Source organism: Poecilia formosa, unplaced genomic scaffold (genome assembly GCF_000485575.1).
Source record: "Poecilia formosa unplaced genomic scaffold, Poecilia_formosa-5.1.2 Scaffold621, whole genome shotgun sequence".
NCBI lineage: Eukaryota > Metazoa > Chordata > Actinopteri > Cyprinodontiformes > Poeciliidae > Poecilia > Poecilia formosa.
Genome location: NW_006800560.1, coordinates 85,740 through 102,174, shown reverse-complemented (window position 1 = coordinate 102,174; position 16,435 = coordinate 85,740). Strand labels below are relative to the sequence as shown.

Below are 16,435 nucleotides of genomic sequence, written 5' to 3'. Positions count from 1 at the left end.
ATTTCTCTACATTTCATTCTCACAGAAAAGATGTTAGTTCATTTCTTCAGAGTGAGATTATTCCACTGCAGGCTTTTTATTTTTATCTCTTACATCTTTTCTAGAGATGCTGATCTGCTGGGTTTCCTTAGAAACTTTTTAAACTACTTTGAATAATTTACTTTACTGCAGTTTGATAACTGGGATTAATGGGAATGGATGCATGATTTAATTTTTTTTTTGGAAAGTGCCTCAAGGTCTTTGTTGTGGCATATTATGGTCCAAGATTGTTTGCTGTTCAATATTTAATTGAAAAACAAAAACAGAACCTGTAGTGGCTGAAACATCCCTAGATAAATCCACTCTTTTCAAAGGCAACAATTTAACAAAAAGTCTGCATCCATCAACAAATTCAAAGTAAAATTCAGAGAAAAGACAAAATATTCTACACAGTATCTTTAAATGTTTATTAAAGGGTATTCAAATTTCATTTGGATTCTTCAAGTTTTAAAACAATGACATCAAATGGGCATCAAACTAGACAACCGGCTGTGAATATCTGCAATAAAGCATCATGAGTTGATCACACTGCACATCAGCTTTAAGTGATAAATCCTTTTTGCCTCAAAGCCAGACGATGTAACGTCACACATCTTTGCTAAAAAGAATACGACTGATCCAAATCCCAGAGAACGGTTCCTTTAAAGCTTAAGGTGATAGGTCCAGACCCATGCTGCCTGAAACAGAGTAAATCAACTCATAAAGGTAAACAAATGACGTCTAAATGAAGCATTTCAGTGACTAGAGCTGCTGGACAGTAGATCTCAAACTGCAACCATTTCCAGATAGGAGGCGTCGCATTGATACGTCTAAAGCGGTTTGGATAAACTGCATTCAAAGCAGAAAAAATAACAAATGCAGCTGTGAATTTGCTAAAAACAACAAAAAAAAAAAAACAACTGCTTTGTACAAGCACTAAAACAGCTTCAAATGTAATCCAAATTACCCCACTTGTGAGCGTTTGTTGGTAGGCGGGTTAATTTAAGGCGTAAAGTCACAAAAGATTCAAAGGCTTGAGGTCGAGTCGCGACTCGGTCAGTTCCTACTTCCATTTTGTAAGGTGAGAAAGACAAAAAGCTCAAGTCTTGCATCTACTTTAATATATTTCCAATTAATTTCACAACAGTTTCCATTATTTACGGTTCTGATCACCATGGAAGCCAATTGATTCTAATGAAATATGATAGAAATAATTTGCTTTATTGGAGTCGTATAGCTACATATCTTTATAGTTCTCAGTACAATTATAAACAGTTACTTCAATCATCAAATTGCTTCCCTGATGGATGAAGATTGAAGTTTGGAGGGAATGAAGTTACTGTGTTCAAAACTGCAAAGGGGCAAAATTAGAGTTTAGTTATTGGGATTCCAGCTGTCAGTTTGTTTAACTCCTCAGTTTTTAGTCATATTATGGATTTTGTAAACCATTTTCAATCGGTGGAAAACGAGCGTACGCAACAATAAAAACCCTGCTGCGTTTAAAATAAAGAAAAAAGAAGAAACCTGCCAGGAAGACTTTCGTCAAAACCAGGAAGATAAATTTGGCTTCATTCCACAGAGCGCTGATTCAAAGTTACGTTCTCTGATATTTCCTCGGCGTCTTTCTGGGCCTGATGCCGCCATCAACGCTCAAACACTTCTTCAGCTGAAGCACGGACAAGAACAATGAAACACCAGAAATTCTGATTCCTAATTGACAATTCCCTCAAACTTGATCAAATTAACGACATCGCAAATTAATGCTTCTATTGCAGCCTATTTTCTAAACAGCCAATAAATCTCCTTATTTAAAAATACTATAACACAGAAACGACAAAAAAAACAACAACAAAAAAAACATGGAGAAACAAATGTTAACAGTTTAAAACAAAACGTACACAAACACACGCACAAAAAAAAAAGAAGGAAAAAAACAAATCCAGGAAGTAATTTCATTGTTATTGCTTGTAGAAACAGATTTAGTGACTCTGTGGTTCTGATCACGGTTTTTGGCCAGAGGCTGCCTCCCCGCTGCTCTGAGCCACCATCTGCAGGACTAAGACACATTATTCGGCACTGTGCACTTTCACTCAACAGGTCCAGTCAGCGCAGCGTTCCACCGCCTTGCACTCAGTCAGCTAAACGGGCAGTTCTTGGCACTGTGCAGTCCACTTCCTCTCAACTCGCTGAGGCCTTCCTGTTGGTGGACGTCCAGCTGTGACCCGCGCGCTTCGCCAGGGAGAAAAGGCTCGTCTCGTTCTCCTCGTTCTCCCTGAAGTGACGAACACTTTGCAGATTTAAAATCGGAGCGCACATCAGAGTATCACAGTGTGCGTGGGGTGAGAGATTAAAGCCTGTTCCCAATGTGGAACCGATGGGGCTTTTGAATCCTTGACCTCTGGCCAGCCGCCTTGTAAGGTTCAACAGAGGGAAAAAAGGCAAAAGGCAAAGATCCAATCGGATCTCAAAGCAGAGAGATGGTGGACAAGTAAATTTAACACCTCATTTTAGTCAAATTTGACGTCATCCCACCACTCTGCTCTTTAGAAATCACGCAAAACACCCCGTTAATTTCTCCCCCGCTCCGCCTCTCGCCAAGAGGCAGCGGCTTCTTTGCAGCAAGCAGCTTCAGTTTATCTGCAGAGCCGGAAGCCGGAGGTGCCATCGGGACCGGAAGGCTGACGGATCACATGATTGTTTGGACGAACTATTTCCAACGGCTGCTGCTGCACATTCATACGAGAAGCCCTGTTGACACGACAACACAAACACTTAGCAGTCGAGGTCGAGCTGCAAGCCATAATCATACAAATTAAGAAAAGTTTCATACAAATATATCACCCTGTATTTTAAAATATATAGATGAACTTCACTAATTTAACACTTTAGTAACGGAAAAATCTACTGAGATGGATGTTGTGCATGTTTACTGCTACTGATGCGATGCATTACCGGTCCTGGCTTGGATTGTCCTGAGGGCTTTCCTCTGAAGAAGCACTACCCAGAATCCTCCTGCGGGCCTCTGCGTACTCTGCCTCCCGTTGGGCCAGCGACTTCATCTGCTGCGAGGGACGAGACGAGGATGCAGAGTTCCCACCTGTACCATTGTTGGAAGGACGCTTTAAGATCCGAATCTGAGGCGGAGGCGCCGCTGGGAGGGAGTCGTCTTGGACTACAATCGCTGTTCGCACCGGGGAGCTAGCAGACTTCAAACTGGTCTTCCTGCAAAAATAAAACCACTTGAGTTTATTTTTCTTAAAAGAAAACTCTAGTAATTCAGGGATTGGTCACTTACTTTGCTTCCTGGTTTATCTTTAGCTTTGCCTCAAGTCTCCTTTCAATTTCCTAAAGGGAAAACAAACCATTACCAGTTAGGTGAGCTGTAAATTTGTATTTAGATAGCTACGTGATCCGAGACACGTGAAGCATCATGTAGGAGTTCATACTGATAATATTTAAAACACAAGCCCTCTGGCGGCTGAGGTATGCTGACATTTAAAAACAGAATAAGCTGACATTTAGATAAATTCTTGCTATTTTTGTTTGAGTTATGCAAACAGCGTAACACTGACTTCATCTATGACGTATGAATACTCTCAGCTTTTTCACAACAAAAACCTCTGGAAAAGTAAAAACTACAACAAACACAGATTTCAGAAAAAAATATTCTTCAGCAGTGTGGTTAGTCTGAGTTGTATTAAAATTCAGAAAAACAAAAAGATAAATAACCATTTTAAGTTCCATAGAACACACAACAGTGATGAGTATATATTTAGAAACATGGAAGAATATAGATAATTAAACTACACTAGACTAACAAGGTTTTTGAAACTACAGCTAACATTTTACACATTGTTATTTTCCTTAAAAATACATTAAAACTAGGAGTAAATAAGAGTTTATGTATTAAAAATTTGGCAAAAAAAGTATTGAATTATTACTTTTAAAGTCAGATTTATCTATTTTTAAATTGGCATTCAACAGGAGTGCTAGCACTTAAAAGTGATGCAAAGAGAGAAAAAAGTGAGAGAAAAAAGGATCCTAATATTTCAATGTTAAATCGTTCAGACTGTGTTAAATGCTTTTTGTATTTTAATTAAAGCTTCACACTTATATTTATTCTTAAATAGATCTATTCTTTTACTGAAAATGAGGCTTTTAGTTTTTCAAAATCAAATTAAATTAATTGTAGTATAATAAAACTATTTTTTTCTAAAGGGAGAGTATTATGCATTTTCTTATAGCACTATAAAATAAGTTTGTTACAAAAATGCGGCATACATCAAAAATAACTTAAAAGAAATTTAACTTTGTAATTTGATGCCATGAAATTGGCTTGTGTCTCTTTAAGAAGCTCTTACTCTTTCCTACTTCAGCACATCATCACAATGCTCCTCCATGATGCTGTTTACAGCTATTCATAGCAACATTGGACTGAGAAGTAGGTTCTATGATGAACTCAACATATGCGCAGCTTGCCAATTGCTGCTGCCGCTAGTCTGAAGGAGCTGAGTGAGAGGAGCAACCGATTAGATCGTCCCTGAATCGCCATGGGAGATTGAAGGATTTCTCAAACATGCATGAAAGAATCAAAAACACTCCAGGTATGTTTTTAGATGATGGAATAACATAACATGATATGAAGCTAAAAAAAAAATTGTATTTTGCACGATGTCCCCACTTTAATAAAATTGAGGTCAGACATGAACTTCTATCTACAAAATCACAACCATAAATAATTAAATTCGTTCAGAAACTACCTTAATAAAAAGACCTTTACCTGTTACTCCAAACAGGAAGATAAATTGTGCATAAAGTTCCCAGTATTAGAGAATCTTTTTAGGAAAATGAAAAAAAGTGAGGATAATAATTGACCGCATTGCTGTTATTTCCGCAATAGGCGGATCTAACGTGGTTTAGGAAAAAGTTGTTACTTCATATAATTCAAACTGTTTTTCCCACTTACCGGTGCCATAATGTTTAAAAACGTTGCTAATTTAAAAGTAGAAAACAAGCTTAGTTATGACAATACCTGACGGATTCGGCCTGCAAAATCAAACTCTTGACCCAGGAAACATGGATAAGGAAATAAGGCCAAAATAAATTGCTTATTTAGCTGGAAACTGAACATTTGCAGTGACCCAGTTGTTTTCTGCCAGGTGATTAGTTTACTGTAAACCTGAAATCAGCACTATCTTATTAAAAAATGTTAGTCCAACTCACCCCACTGTCCGCAGCTTCTTCCCAGCTCTCGGCTACCTCCTCATCCTCCATGTTTAGCAGGACTCTGGCAGGCTGCCTCTTCGCTCCTCCGGAAAACTATATCCGGTCCCAGCTGATGGCATGAGACGGTAAGGCTAGGCCGGGCAGACCTGCTGGGGACTCGGGTTTCACTTGGCTTTCTGCTCTGGGGTAAGCTGAAGGAACAAATCCGTAAACCTTTATTTGGCCGCGTGTTAGCCTGACGCTCAACTGAAATGACAATCTCAACCCGACTTCCGGTTACTTTTAATTCTGCGTCAGGACCCCTTTCAGGTAAAGCGGAGTCACTTTAATAGCAAAGAAAATTTGTGAAATATTCACCAAACAGCGGAGAGATTCAGTCGGATAAGACCCACCGCTAAGCTAATGTAACCGTTTTGACTGAGGAACGGAAATGACGTTGTAACGTCAGTTGGCCACACGGCTGACGCTGACCTAATGAAGATGGCGTCATATTTCAACCACACTTATTTCGCGAAAAACTGCGTTTTGACGCCTTAATAACATAAATGTGGCCTTCTTTGGACAAATTACAATATTATATTAACTTTTTATTTTTAAACAAATTTGTGTATTTTGTAAAAGTAAAATGAAAAACTAAATGTATTCTCTACACATGTAAACATCACTTACTCGGGAGTACTTTTGTACCTTATTTGTGGTACTAAAATTCAGAAAAGTTCTTGAAAGTATAACATTAAACCCTTTAATAAGCATTAAACCGTTATTAAGCAAAACATGTTCCTAGTTTGCTTTATTATTCAGATTTTTCAGTTTCTGGCCTGGAAAAATCCCACCAATCAGAGGTAATCAAGGACAAATTGGCTGATTGACTTGTGCATCTCCATAACAAACACCTTATTTGCTTTTCTGACATTTTGAATCTTACTAAATCAGTGGCACACCTATCACATCTATTTTAAGGTATGTTTCTGGTTATTTAAGTGCAAATAATACCAATAAAACAATGTTATCAGCTTGTTTTTTTACACAGTTGCAAGTCTAGCAGCTTAAAACAACTACACCAGTGGTTTTTGGAGTTCCAGTTATGGTGCACAGTTGCTGAACTTGGTTTGTTTCTAGAGTCAGCACCCAAACCTGGTATTGCTGTCACATATGAGTTGACCACTTTCTGGTTACAAGTCAGAAAATAATTTGGATTTGGAAATGACTGTGATACTAGAACATTTTATTCTCTTTATTTATGTGTTCAAACATATTTTCCTTTGTGTGCTCTTTTTCAACACTGAAGTCAGAATTATGGGTAACCAGAAATTACTTCCAGCAGCGGAAATTGTTTGCAAAGCAGCCCTGAGTGTAAGATCCAGTATGGTTGCAGTGCTCATACCATAGTGAAAATTGGTGGTTCATTGTACAAAATCAATTAGTGATGCTCTTTCAGTGTTTAAGTGCGGAAAATACTGAGAAATGCATTGTCATTGTGCTGTATTGCTAACAGCAGTTAGCACTACAATGGTAAGCAATGATTACTGTTTTTTTTATATGTGGACATTTCTGAATAATCGAGAGTTAAGGATCATGACACTAAGAATAAGAGCCCAGATTCAAGAGGGTAACACTAGTTTCCGGCTGGTTGGACCCTAAACATGAGGTGAGAAGCTTCATCATCCAGAGAGACCTCAAAGTAGATTTCAGTACAAGCTTTCCCAGCAGAAGATTGCTTGCACCATCATTGCCTCTGCCAGCTTGTCTTCTTCCCAGTGTGCATCCTGATGTCATGTCTCACCCAGGCAAGTGACAGAAACAGGCATCCTGACTGACACGCCAGGCGTTACTCTGTAAGCTTCTATGTTGGTAATGGATGTGTGACCGGTGCTTGTATAATGCTTTATCAAGACCAGAGGACCCCGAAGCACTTCCTGTTCAGTCATTCAGTCATTCATGCACCCATTCACACACTGATGGTGGTAAGCTACATTGTAGCTGTACAGTAGGGCAGTTTGACAGAAGCAAGGGTGCCAGGCACCGGCGCCAATGGGCCATCTGACGACCAACAGCAGGCAAGGCAGGTGAAGTCTCTTGCCCAAGGACACAACAATGGAGCCTTTCAATTCAATTCTAATCAATTTAAAGAATCTTGATAGGATGCTACAGCGGTGAATGTGAGTCATAGCATGTGTTTTGCTCTTCAGTGCATCTGAAGAGGCCTTTGAGTGAAGAAATGCTGTTGTTGAATAGGATGATTGTTTTCTTATTCTGTTTTGACTTAATCAACCTTCCTTTGTACAATCAGCTTTATAGACTCCATAACAATCCCTAGGTAAGATTCAAGGCTCTTTATCAACTTGTTTAGCTTTTTTAAAACGGTGGCCCAGAATATGATTGCAAATGAGACTGCAGTCTAAACAAGAGATCTTTGCACAGAGTTTCCAACTCTTCTGTGGGTCAACAAACACTAAACAAATAGACTGATTGCTATCAATTAGTCAATAATATTTTGTCATGAAACCTGAACACCGTTTTTTCAATATACATACATATCTATCTCTATAAATTGCATGTCTTCCTCTTTGATCAACAGTTGGGAGAGCAGAGCCTGGGCCTGATGAGACCCACCCCTGGTGCCACACACATCCCCCGCCTTTACACACTCTGTTCCGAAGCGGAGCTCCGCTGCTAAGGGAAGGAGCTGCTCTTATAGCGGAAGATGGCGATTGCATGGAGGCAGCACAGGGACCAGCGGAGCTGATAACCGGGGAGAAGGAGGACATATACACACCCAGAGCCCTGAAAATAACTGACCTGGAACAAAGGTATGAACCAGATTTATTTATTTTTTTCACTAATACACGGTAAAATTAGCAACATTTCAGCGGAGAACCCTGCCATACACAGTTCTTCTACTGAGGCTAATATTAGCAACGATTATATACACAGACAATAATGGAGGTAGTATCTAGCTGATGCTGACTGTGGATGTCATGTCGGCAAGACATAGAAGAACTGATAGATGTTCATAATTTGCCATAAAAGTATAATTTGGGGAAAATATGTGTTATAAAGCTTGTCAGTTGAAGATGAAGTGGTACATGTAACTACTGTTAGCCTGGTTACAGCTGGTAGGCTAGCTAGCGTTAGCATATGCTAGAAAACCAGGATCAACCGTTAAATTCATCAAGTTAACAGGTCGGTAAACTGTGTTTTTATGCATGAAGTAACCTATATTATCTCTTAACACTATACAACTTTAAAATGATTTGGAAGCGGTAGAAAGCTTTTAAAAGTAGTTAGCATTAGCAGTCCAGTGATTCATTTATTATGTGGAGGCTAAAGATAGCTAGCTAGACGTGGCTAATAGAACAAACTGGGACGAACGAAGCCGAACAGTTTGAAGAATCAACTATTCCGATTATCTGAGCCGTTATGCACGCAGTGTCAGAAAATGTTCACCCTGGTCACACCTTCATAACGCCGCTAAGAATTTTCAGCAGGAGCAAATCTGTTTCACTTTAATGCAAGGCTTTGTCGTCGTTATGATTCAGTAGAAAGACCCAAACAAAGCAGGTAAATCTCCCCCAGGTTAAAGGAGAAAGTGACACTTTGACCCATCACTGCATGAAATTTGGTGATAATCATGTTTATGAGCACTGTTGTGTACGTCATCAACATGTCTTCATGTGTCTCAACAGACAATAATGTCCCTTTCCCCCGACAATGAAGATGGATACTTTGTTGCCATGGATACTGAGGATGAGGGTGCAGAGACTGCTGCGTTAAGAGACGAGGTGGAGGGAAAGATGGGGACCTGTAGTCAGGAAGGGAACATGGACACTGGTGCCAAAGGGAAGGGCAGGTCGATGGTCGAGTTGCCAGAGGAAGTCCTGGAATATATTTTATCTTTCCTCTCACCTTACCAGGAGCACAAGACCGCCGCACTTGTGTGTAAGCAGTGGTATCGTCTTATTAAGGGTGAGTTTGTCAAATTTTGATGCCATTACGATTAGTGTCACACCATTGTTTGGTTAATGTGGAAATAACAGCGCTAAGGTGTGTTTGCCGGTTGGGAAGCTTTTCTTTTCTCTGTTGCTTTATCTTGTTTTTTTCTGAACAGGTGTTGCCTATCAGTGTTATCATGGGTTTTTGAGAGCTGTCCAGGAGGGAAATATCCAATGGGAAAGCCGGACATATCCATATCCTGGAACCCCCATCACTCAGCGCTTTTCACACAGTCAGTATACATGGTTTTATATCACTGAAGCCAGTCGATAACTTTTCCCCACTTAACTCCTGCAATTAAAGGTGGAGCCAAAGTTCTTTGCAAGGTCACCATATCATAAAGAAGTGATACTTTTATTAGTTTTAAAGACTGGAGATAACTAAGTTTAACTTCAAAATAAATTCATGATGTCTGAATATCATTTGTAGACTTTACAACACACAAATTATATATTCATACATCTGGTCCTCTTTCAAACTGTCACATCACAACTACAAACCTCAGCCTTTTTTTCAAGATTTTATCTAGAAACCCAACATAAAGTAACATATTGTCAAGTGGATTAAAATAAAGGATACATGGTGTTCAAAATCTACCAAATAGAGTCTGAATAGTTTGAGATGTGAATTTGTATTCAGTCAACTCTGTAGATACAATGTAGCTATAAGCCTTGTCTTGAGTTTTGTCCCCACGTACTTTATATCTGATGTAGTTCTCTGGAAAATATCTCGGGCAGATTGGACGGAGAGCTTCTGTTAACATCAGATTTCAAGTCTTGTCCCAGACACTCATGTGGATGTCTAGACTGTGAAGTTCTAACATTTGAATATGTTTTAAATGAAATCATCCCATTGTAACTCTGGCTATGTTGTAATTACTGTCCCGCTGCTCCTCTTTCAAGTCTTTTGGAGACTCTAACATGTTTTCTTTCTAAATCGCCTGGTTCTGTTTCCATCCACCTTCCACTCAACTCTGAACAGCTTTCTTGTTTCTGTTGAAGAAAAGCATGAGTACTGCATGGTGTGTTCGGGTGTGTTAACGTCACACCATGGAGTGCGGAGTGTGAAAGTTCATTTTTGGACTTTCCAGAGATTCATCTAGTTATTTGCTGACTAGAGGCAAACAGTAGTTTGGCTTTTTCTTGCCACGTTTTTCTCCAGGCCCGACGTTTGGAGTGCTCAGCTGGTAGCTGACTGATCTCTGCAGCTCCTCCAGAGTTACTATGTATTTCTTTCTCTTGATTAAAACTTTCCTTTCTTTTTTATTTACGGGTATCAGATTATACTTGGCTGTGTATAAAGTGCAATTTTCAGACTTTTAGCTTTAAAAAATACCTTGAGATTCACAGGACCACGTTGTGTTGGCCTGTCACATATAGGTTTATGTTTATAATGTTTCAAAATACGAAAAAGTGAGATGAATATTTTTGCAAGGAGCTGTATGCAACAGTTCCCTAATGGTTTTTAAACATTGTACCAGTAATCTTGTGTTTATGTTTTTCAGGTGCGTGCTATTATGACTCAAATCAATCCATGTATGTTTTCGGAGGCTGCACTCAGAGTAGCTGCAACGCTGCCTTTAATGACCTATGGAGACTGGACCTCAACAGTAAAGAGTGGATCCGCCCTTTAGCTTCAGGTAACGACCGAGCAGGAACAGGAACTCCAAGCTATAAACCAGCTGTCCAGTTTAAAGACGTTCTTTTATATTTTTATGTGTTGTCCTATTTTCTTTTAACAATCAAGCATCGTCTTCAGCAAAATGTTAGCTTCCTTTGTGTCTTCTTCCCCACAGGCTCCTATCCGTCTCCAAAAGCTGGCGCGACTCTGGTGATGCACAAAGATCTGCTGGTGCTGTTTGGAGGCTGGACGCGCCCCAGCCCTTACCCGCTTCACCAGCCAGAGAGGTTCTTTGATGAAATCCACACCTACTCACCTTCAAAAAACTGGTAAGATGAACTCCAGTCATCCAGAGGGTGCGGTTTAGACAAAGCCTTGATGTCTTACTTAAGCTGCTGATCATCCCTTGTGTCGTTTTCTTCTATTTCTTCAGGTGGAACTGCATAGTAACGACACATGGACCGCCACCCATGGCAGGCCACTCGTCATCTGTAATAGGAAACTCCATGATAGTGTTCGGGGGATCGTTAGGAGCACGACAGATGTAAGATTATTTTATGAATCGCACTGTAAAGTCAGCATTTAAATGTGTATGGTTGATTGTGAAAGGATGTGGCTGGGGAGAAATATTGTAGCTCATCAGAGTAACATTAGGAGTTCACAGCTGGTAGAGGTCAGGGGTCGGCAACCCTTTCGATTCATAGATAAACTTTTGTCCCCGCTGCTACAAAATAAAACTTGCTATGAGCCGCAAAAAAAATATTTTCTAAATATTTGCTACATAAAATGGTTTGTGAAACCTAACAAATTAAATTTACATTGATTTCTATTTTTAGTTCTCAAAACAAAATGAATCCTCTATTACAAAATGTATTGAGGTGAACCTTTTCTATAAATGTGGAAAAGGAATTAAGATCCTTTGCATAGTTTGCAAAGGATAGCTCAGGTAAAGACCGAGCCCATTGTAAAAAAGCCCATTGTAGCTATTAAATGTAGAAAAAACTCAGAATATGACAATTTCTTATTGGTTAGCTAATCAAAAGTAAAGTAAGAGCCACATGTTGCAGACCTTTAATATTGATGAACTAGTAGAAGTCAGAGTCGTGGTAAATCTAGTGTTTACACTTGTATTGTAACGTTTTAACTACATTACAATGTAAGCAAGGCAGATTTAACAACTTAACATGAAACTCTTCACTTTGGTCTGTATTTCTACATAAAAATCATTGGTTGTCTCCACACTGTAAATAGAAGCAAGTCTATCTTCATGTAGAACAGCAGCCAAGAGTAAAAACAGGAAATGAATAGAATCTAAAAACAGACGTATCATTTGTTGTCTCTCACTTTGGGAAATAATTGTTTTTAACATTTTGCTCTTTATACATGGGTTCTCATTTCATCAGTTCATTAGTTTTATACAAAATCGTGTTGGAAGTATCGAGGATAACATTCGTGAGTGAAAATTCAACCATTTGCAGTCTACTGTTTTAATATTGTTTGTTTATTGACTGGTTCTGATCAGGAGCAATGAAGTCTGGGTTCTCGATCTGGAGCAGTGGTCCTGGTCCAAACCGCCCACATCGGGTCCATCGCCTCACCCACGAGGAGGCCAGTCACAAGTACGAAGGCCTGTTTTTCTTACTTAAAGCAAATAGATTTATTTGAACTTCTTTTTTTTGTATTTTGTGTACATTTTGAAAATTGATTGTGCAAATTGTTTTTCCTCTTTCAGATTGTTATTGATGAGAAGACGTTGCTTATATTGGGAGGCTGTGGCGGTCCAAATGCAGTAATTTTTTTATTATCCAGTTTTTTTCCCCAACTAACAAATTTACTGACAACAAAAGAACAATTATGGGTTTCCACTGAGGGATTTTACAAAACACGTAGTTTTGAAAAATCACAACCTACAGGAAGAGAAAAAAAGATGGTGACAGAAGTTGTGGAACTTCGTCCACATTTGCCATTTCTAACTCAGAACTGCCCTCTAGTGGATGTGGTGCCTAACAGCTGCGCCAACATGTTGAATGCTTTGAAGGCATGAGGGCAGGAGACGTATTTACATGCGTAACAGGACCATAACTAGGCCTTTAGCCGCTTCGTCTGGTGATCAAGAAGCTGGAGACATTTCATTCATCTGCTATAGTCTCCGTTGTGAAGCCGCCTCCAAGGGATTTTACTTTTGACAAATTTTTCTGAAATTGTCACGTTTGGCCTTCAGGTTTTTATGCAGCTCTTCAGAATAGAAATGATGATGAATATCAATTTAATATGAATAATTTTATTTTTGTTTTATTCAAGTTTATTTAATCAAGGACAGAACAGTAAATAATGCTTCATGGTAAAAACAAGCAACTTTTCTTTATTTTTTTTATCTGAAGGTTTTCTAGCCAGAAGCTAATTTGCAAACTGTCCTTGGTTAGACATTTAAAAAAAAAGATGGCTTTATTTACAAAGCCTAAAGGGACCAAAGTGCTGTTGAGAATAAAAGCTTTTAAAACATTACAAATGCCATTATAAGGACACAAAAATCCCTGATTGTTAATATATTTCTAGAAGTGATATTTTAAGCTCTTGCCTGCTTGGCGAACATCAACATTCATATTTTAGTTAATTCTTTCCCATTGTGGTTCTCAGCTTCTGAAAGACGCCTGGCTCCTCCACATGGAGGGTCCAGCATGGAAGTGGCAGCAGCTGCAGGTGGAGAACGAGGACCACGGCGCCCCAGAGTTATGGTGCCACCCAGCTTGTAAAGTGAGTCTTCGACCCGATTACGTACCAAATCAAATTTGTACTGACATGTTGCTGTTCTATGCTTCCCTACTTCCACTTTCTACACGTCAGCAGTCCATTGAATCACCCCGAAATGGGGCAGAGCGATGAGGACTTAGAAATTTATCACAGTGTTTTCTGGTACCACTGTGATAACAATAAAAATTATAATTAAAAAAAAAACTATTTATTACTTCTTTTTTATGTAACTGTATAACTAACCCTTTAGTATATTACAGATAAGTTCATTTTTCAGGTATTTTGGAGAGAAATTGTCATAAAGAGGACTAAATGTCACCAACATTGTGAATCAACCTTACATTATGCTCCTTTATTTAAAAGATATTTCTTGTGATTATGGTTCTGATCCCCTTTTGAGACAGCTGAGTGTTTTTGCATTTGATGAATTCTGATTCCCGATCAAATAAAAGCACTGAAAATAACAACATTGGTAAAATGAAGTTGATCTTTGACATAAACTTCTGTATCAATCCAGACCTGGATGATGAACTGAAAATTAGTAGATTATTGCATATTGCTGTTATTTTTTATGATTTAATGGATATAAACTATTTGTATGGTCAGTACCCAACACCCTGTGGTAAATGTCTCTATTTCTTACCTGTAACGTTGGGATATAAAATGACGTGAAGCTGCCTTCATATTGTGTGTTTGTCTCTGACCTGAGGTTTTCCTCCTGCGTGTTTCTGCCAGGTGGGCCAGTGTGTCGTGGTTTTCTCCCAGGCTCCTTCCGGCCGCGCCCCTCTCAGTCCAAGTCTTAACTCGCGACCTTCCCCCATAAGTGCCACGCCCGCCCCTCTGGGCCCGGAGCCCCCCTCCCTGCGCTCTCAGTCCCCGATTCGAAGCGGCGCCGCCGGCGTGGTCCTAGGAGCCGCCGAGGAGGCTCCGTGTGTGAACGGTCGATGGGGCACGCTCAGACCGCGACCCTCAGCCAGAGGAAGCGCCAGAGACGGGAGCCCCTCCTCGTCCCAGCAGCCGTCTCCGTCTCAAGGCCCCGACAGCCCCCCCCTCCCTCCGCTCCCCTCTCTAATAAACGGGTCGTCCCCGTCGCCCCGGACCAGCCCGGCCCAGGGCTGCTCCCCCCCGTCCCGTCCTCACCTGCCAGGCTCCACAGACTACGGCTGGGAGTCGCCTCCCTCTGCCGCTCCGCACCACGACGTCCCAAATACTAACGGCCTGCACACGCCGCCCTCCGGCTCCCCGCTCACGCCGCCTGGAGCCGTGTCCCCCGCTGCCCTAAGGCGAGGCCTGGAGGCAGTGAAAAACAAATCTTCCTCATCTTCACCTTCGTCTTCCCTTCAAACACAGGGGGCTTCTCCCATGAGCGGTGGAGGAGGAGGGACCGGCCCCTCAGGAACCCCTCCGTCCTCCTCGTCCAGCCCCCCGCAAGCCGCAGTAGCCGATGGACACGCCATCCCGCCCATAGCGCGGCGCCTCGGCCATCACCCACCTCAGAGCCTGAATGTAGGCAAACCGCTGTACCAGTCGCTGAACTGCAAGCCCATGCAGATGTACGTGTTGGACATTTCCCGGGCCAAGTCCGCGGGGGTCGTGTCCTGGAAGGTTTACGGTAACGGGACGCCCGCGGCCGTCACGGGGCCTCCGGAGACCAGCCTTCACACCGTGGTGCAGGGCAGGGGGGAGCTCATCATTTTCGGAGGCCTCATGGACAAGAAACAAAATGCTAAATACTACCCTAAAACCAATGCTTTGTACTTTGTACGTGCTAAGAGGTAATGCAGCTCCGGACGGGACGTTACATTCTGCAACAACATAAGGGAACTAACACACAAGGCCTTTTACCTGTAGGAAGGATTATAAGAGAACTTTATCAGTGCTAGATGTTTCACTTGAATTTCACTATTGTTCCTTCTGCCTACCGAACGCATTCGTAAGGAAAAACTTTAACTACACTTTGACAAAATATTTGCTTGAATGAGAATTGTCTGTGTGCGAGTTTGTTTAGAGAGGACCAGACATTTTTATTGCCCCTCCACCCAACCCCAATGATAAACAACCAAGCAAAACATTTGTGTGTGTGAGTCTCCCCTTCTAAACTCTTGAAAAGAGAGAAACCAGTTGATGAATACCTTGCTTTTTCTATCTCTCTTTCAAAGCCTGCAATGTTTACATAGAAACGGCGTGTGTGTGTGTGTGTCTGCGTGTGTGTTCGTATGCATGATGGTGGTTAAAAGTGGTTGACTAATGTGTGTCGGAGAGTCGACGGCGGCTGAGCGATGTGGCACTGTACTATAAATAAAGTTGAACAATAAAGGCCTCCATGTCTGCTCGGTGCTGGAGTTTGTTCTTGTCTGGTGTGGAGAAAACGCGGCTGCTTTTCCGCTAAAACAAAGTGTCTCTTTGTTGGGTGTAATGACATTAGATGTTCTGCCAAAGTGGAGAGATGGTGGCATCGTCTGTCCATCTGCTGCTCTTCTCTGCTCCACTTCACAACTTTGGTTCAAATCAATCCAGCAGGACAAAACTTAAACCTGAAGAGAAGTTAAAACCCAGATGACAGAATCCTTAGATTATTGTCTCTACACAGAAATGTTTGTGGTAAAGAAAACCAACTAACTTAGCAGACAGCTGAAAACACATTTAGATCCACAACTTCCTACCGCTGTCATGGATTCAAATACTTTTCAGACACTGATTAACTTAAAAAAAATTAAATATATGAATTCCCAAAAAAGTTTGTTACGTATATTATCAGAAGTTGAGAACGCCTTGTTGATGCAGCTGCTCCATGTTTACTGGGCATCTTCCTTTCTGCCCTGTGTCT

At 40.7% G+C, this 16,435-nt stretch overlaps 2 protein-coding genes across 2 annotated transcripts; one reads left to right on the top strand and one right to left on the bottom strand.

Moving 5' to 3' along the window:
* Nucleotides 1-432: 432 nt before the first annotated feature.
* Nucleotides 433-5,324, bottom strand: LOC103130293 (SUZ domain-containing protein 1). The gene is made up of 4 exons (XM_007541643.2): nucleotides 5,242-5,324; nucleotides 3,314-3,363; nucleotides 2,971-3,240; nucleotides 433-2,766 (listed from the first exon to the last, which is right to left on the bottom strand). The coding sequence occupies exons 1-4, from the start codon at nucleotides 5,290-5,292 to the stop codon at nucleotides 2,652-2,654; spliced, it is 486 nt and encodes a 161-aa protein (XP_007541705.1). The 5' UTR covers nucleotides 5,293-5,324; the 3' UTR covers nucleotides 433-2,651.
* Nucleotides 5,297-15,945, top strand: fbxo42 (F-box protein 42). Its single transcript, XM_007541641.2, has 11 exons — nucleotides 5,297-5,369; nucleotides 7,823-8,054; nucleotides 8,931-9,210; nucleotides 9,353-9,469; nucleotides 10,742-10,876; nucleotides 11,033-11,186; nucleotides 11,291-11,401; nucleotides 12,380-12,476; nucleotides 12,590-12,646; nucleotides 13,495-13,611; nucleotides 14,344-15,945. Exons 3-11 carry the CDS (start codon nucleotides 8,937-8,939, stop codon nucleotides 15,385-15,387), a joined length of 2,106 nt encoding a protein of 701 aa, XP_007541703.1. The 5' UTR covers nucleotides 5,297-5,369; nucleotides 7,823-8,054; nucleotides 8,931-8,936; the 3' UTR covers nucleotides 15,388-15,945.
* The last annotated feature ends 490 nt before the right edge of the window (nucleotides 15,946-16,435 follow it).

Coding starts and splice junctions, on each gene's coding strand:
- LOC103130293 (XM_007541643.2), bottom strand. CDS start 5,292: ATGGAGGATGAGGAGGTAGCCGAGAGCTGGGAAGAAGCTGCGGACAGT. Junction 3,364..5,241: donor AAGAAGCTGCGGACAGTGGG/GTGAGTTGGACT, acceptor TTTTCCCTTTAG/GAAATTGAAAGGAGACTTGA. Junction 3,241..3,313: donor AAGATAAACCAGGAAGCAAA/GTAAGTGACCAA, acceptor TTATTTTTGCAG/GAAGACCAGTTTGAAGTCTG.
- fbxo42 (XM_007541641.2), top strand. CDS start 8,937: ATGTCCCTTTCCCCCGACAATGAAGATGGATACTTTGTTGCCATGGAT. Junction 11,187..11,290: donor TACTCACCTTCAAAAAACTG/GTAAGATGAACT, acceptor CTATTTCTTCAG/GTGGAACTGCATAGTAACGA. Junction 12,477..12,589: donor CACGAGGAGGCCAGTCACAA/GTACGAAGGCCT, acceptor TTCCTCTTTCAG/ATTGTTATTGATGAGAAGAC.